At 44.0% G+C, this 3441-nt stretch overlaps 1 protein-coding gene across 1 annotated transcript; it reads right to left on the bottom strand.

Moving 5' to 3' along the window:
* Window positions 1-901: 901 nt before the first annotated feature.
* LOC106093966 (probable cytochrome P450 4d14) lies at window positions 902-2809 on the bottom strand. Its single transcript, XM_013261135.2, is given in 5 exon segments — window positions 902-1248; window positions 1310-1678; window positions 1746-1942; window positions 2124-2580; window positions 2646-2809. Coding segments are annotated over 5 exon segments (1533 nt in total). The 5' UTR covers window position 2809.
* Between the last annotated feature and the right edge of the window lie 632 nt (window positions 2810-3441).

Below are 3441 nucleotides of genomic sequence, written 5' to 3' on the forward strand. Positions count from 1 at the left end.
AACTCCCTCGCACACGCCATCTTCCCTACGGCATTCCACCTCCATAGGCCAGTACTGCACTCACGACGGCCGTGTACATGCAATAAATCATCTTGGGAGTTACCCCCCACTTCCTATCGAACATTCTCCTGCAGTAGTAAAAAGCTCACAGTGCCTCACGGCTTCTTTCCTCGGTGTTCCTCTGCCAGGAAAGTTTCAAATCAAGGACTATGCTTAGGTACTTCGCTTCCTTCGACAGGCACAGGGTGACCGCCTCCAAGGCGGGAGTCTGAACTCCGGTATCTTATATCTATCTACACGTGAAAAGCACCAGGTCCGTCTTCCCTGGGTTGGTCCTCAACCCATTTCTGGTAACCCATCGAGACAACCTCCTTAATGACCCTTCCACGATCTCGCCGATCGTCGACCGAAACCTGCCTTGGAGCAGCACCGATAATCCTCGTGCCGTCCCCACCGAGATCCATCGGGATTTCATCAATCACGAGGTTCCATAGAATCGGAGAGAACACCCCTCCTTGTGGCGTTCCTCTGATCACCCGCCTTCTGAACACACTACTTTCGAGGTTCGCTTTAATAATCCTGCCATTAAGCATATTATTGGTCCACTGGGAGATTAAGGTGCGAATCCCCGTGCGGTGACTATCGCCCCTGTCTCCAAACCACAGAAGGCCGTCTCTCCTTCCGTCGGCGAGACGTCTCGACCTCCTCTACAACCTCGTGAAGGGCCGTCTCCTTCAACCCACCTTTGAGGTATGCGTGTTGTGCCCCACTGAAGTTTTCCGGCGTCAGTTCTCCTCTCACCCTCAGGTTAATCAGTCTTTCCAGTGTTTTTTGTGAAAACATTTTATGTTTAGAATTAAATTGAACTTTAAATTTGTTGTTGTTCCTTTATCACATTTCATTATGAACTAAACAAGCTGTGATATAATCCTGTCCTTTAGCTGCGTGGTCTCAGACCAATATTCATCACACTATGGATTTCCTCACCCAAGGGTAACAGCTCGAAATGGCGTATCATTTTGCTGATGGTGCACTTCATTTCAAGCATGGCAAACTTTTGGCCTATGCAATTGCGGGGACCAGCACTGAAGGGAGCAAAGGCAAAGGGATTGAATTTACTCGGATTATCTATAGAGCCTGCAAATCGTTCCGGTATAAAGTCATTGGGTTGGGAAAAATAGTCGGCATCGCGACCGACTGCATAGATTAGCAATAAAATGTGGGTATTAGAGGGAATGGTAACGCCATCTGAAAATGACAGTTTACATTAAAAAATCTAATATAGAAATAGAAAGAACACTACACCTACTTATTACAGTATCCTGTTCTGTAAGACGTCCTATAATGGGCACTGCAGGATAGAGCCGTAAGCTTTCCTTGATAACACATTCCATGTACTTGAGCTCCTGCAATTGTTTGATAGTAACCGGCTGCTGTTTGTCCTTGCCAAAAACCTCTAGGATTTCCTGAAACAGTTTCTTTTGCACCTCAGGATGTCGGGCCACCAGATAGCAGATATGGGCAAGCGCACTCGTTGTGGTATCGTGACCCTCGAACATAAAGGTATCAACTTCTTCACGTATATCTTGATTGCTCAAGGGCTGTCCATCTATGGTTGACTGCAGCAGGACATCTAGCAGGGCCATGCGTTTTTTAACACCAAATTCGTCAGTGTTGGCTATATGGTGAGGGATATTTAATAGGATTATTTGCTAGTTTGCGAAATAAGGATTATGAATACTTACATCCTTCTTGGTAGGTTCCACTGTCTTTGGATTTCTGCAATGCAGCTTGACGTTCTACTATGACTTTGTCGGTGAATTCATGCATGATCTGCAAACATTTTTGCTGACGCCGGTAGAGTTTGTTTGAGAAAATGCTAAAGTACCAATCGAAACGATCGAGAGCACGCGTTAAACGAAAAATCATTATGTCAAGGCATCTATTGGAAGATAAAAATTTTTAGAATTGAAACAACTATCATCAGGTCTTGTGACATTTTAGTTAAATGTGCCATAGAATGAATGGTGGCCAATTATTGATTGGCTAGCTCGTTTTGTCCCAATAAATGGCAAATTGAAGTATTCGACGAGCTGTTCGGCGGGTTACCCATATTCACTTACTCTGTAACCGCGGTGACATACGGCATTTTTGGATTATCCTGGGCATTAATTTTAACACCCATAGCTGTCTCGGCAATGATATCCAAGGCGGTCAAACAAATCTCCGGAAACATATCTATCACCGTCTGGCCACCGGCCTTCTTGCTCAAACGTTGGATTAGTTTATCAGTTTGTTGATCGAATACCTCGACAAATTGTTCCAATATTTTGAAATGAAAAGTTGGTGTTATGATCTTTCGTCGCGAGAACCATTTGGTGCCTTTACTTAGTAGCAGACCATCACCCAGCCAAGATGCCAGTATTGGATAAGCTCCGTTCTTCGCTATCAGTTGTGTACTTTTCAAGATGTCCTCAAAGATCTTGACGTCCCTTGTGAATATGACAACCTCATTGACTGCCCAAAATCTATAGGTTTTGCCATAGCTTTTAAACGTTCTCTGTACATGATGGAAGGCATCTGTAATTGATGAGATGAGATATTCATTTCCATTCATATTTTTCAAAATAATCCATACGACTCACTTTCCGGTGTCATGGTTAAAATCTCCAAACCATTGCCCAAAATGGGTAATTCTTTATTTCCGCGTATTCCTGCCTTGTTTAATAAACGATTCCTTCTAAGTTTAGTCAAATAATCGACAATCATGCAGGTGGTCAACAGACCCAAGACCAATTCAAACAACATATTCAGCTACTAACGCTTACATCTTTACAGACTTTACTAAGGTACTGGTGGTAAACTTCACCATATATTATACCTTTTTATATAGGCGAACTTTGAAGCTGTGGTGTTAATCGAACTCATTTGGATACATAACTAAAGGGTGATTTTTTTAAGAGTGATAGGAAAGTTTTGAACAAAAAATCTTTATTTGTATCGATACTACGGTCCATGTGATTTAATATTTGACGATAGGTTTTAGGTTAGGTTGAATGGGTCGCCCACCAAAGGTGAGTTCACTCGAAGACCAGTTGGGCCTATTGTGGTACCCTCGAGAGAGAAAGGGAAGGAAGAATGTGAGACCTCGTACTTGAGGTTAACCACGAATAAAAGAAAAATACGGGGGGAGTGGTGAAAACCGAGCGGGAGATGAAGAACCGCCCTTCCCTACGCAAGCACCGACCTACCTACGCCGGAGCCTGTGGCACCCCCGGCCGGAACCATCCAGTTCCCTCAAAAAATCTTATGTGACATACCAGAGGTACGTTCGCAAGTTCATCCAGCTCACAGAAGAACGGCTCCCCAGAAAGGAGAGCCTACGTCTCTGCAGACTCGGACAGAAACACAGCAAGTGCTTAGTCATCTCCTTTTTATCCT

The sequence above is a fragment of the Stomoxys calcitrans genome, chromosome 5 (genome assembly GCF_963082655.1).
Source record: "Stomoxys calcitrans chromosome 5, idStoCalc2.1, whole genome shotgun sequence".
Classification (NCBI taxonomy): domain Eukaryota; kingdom Metazoa; phylum Arthropoda; class Insecta; order Diptera; family Muscidae; genus Stomoxys; species Stomoxys calcitrans.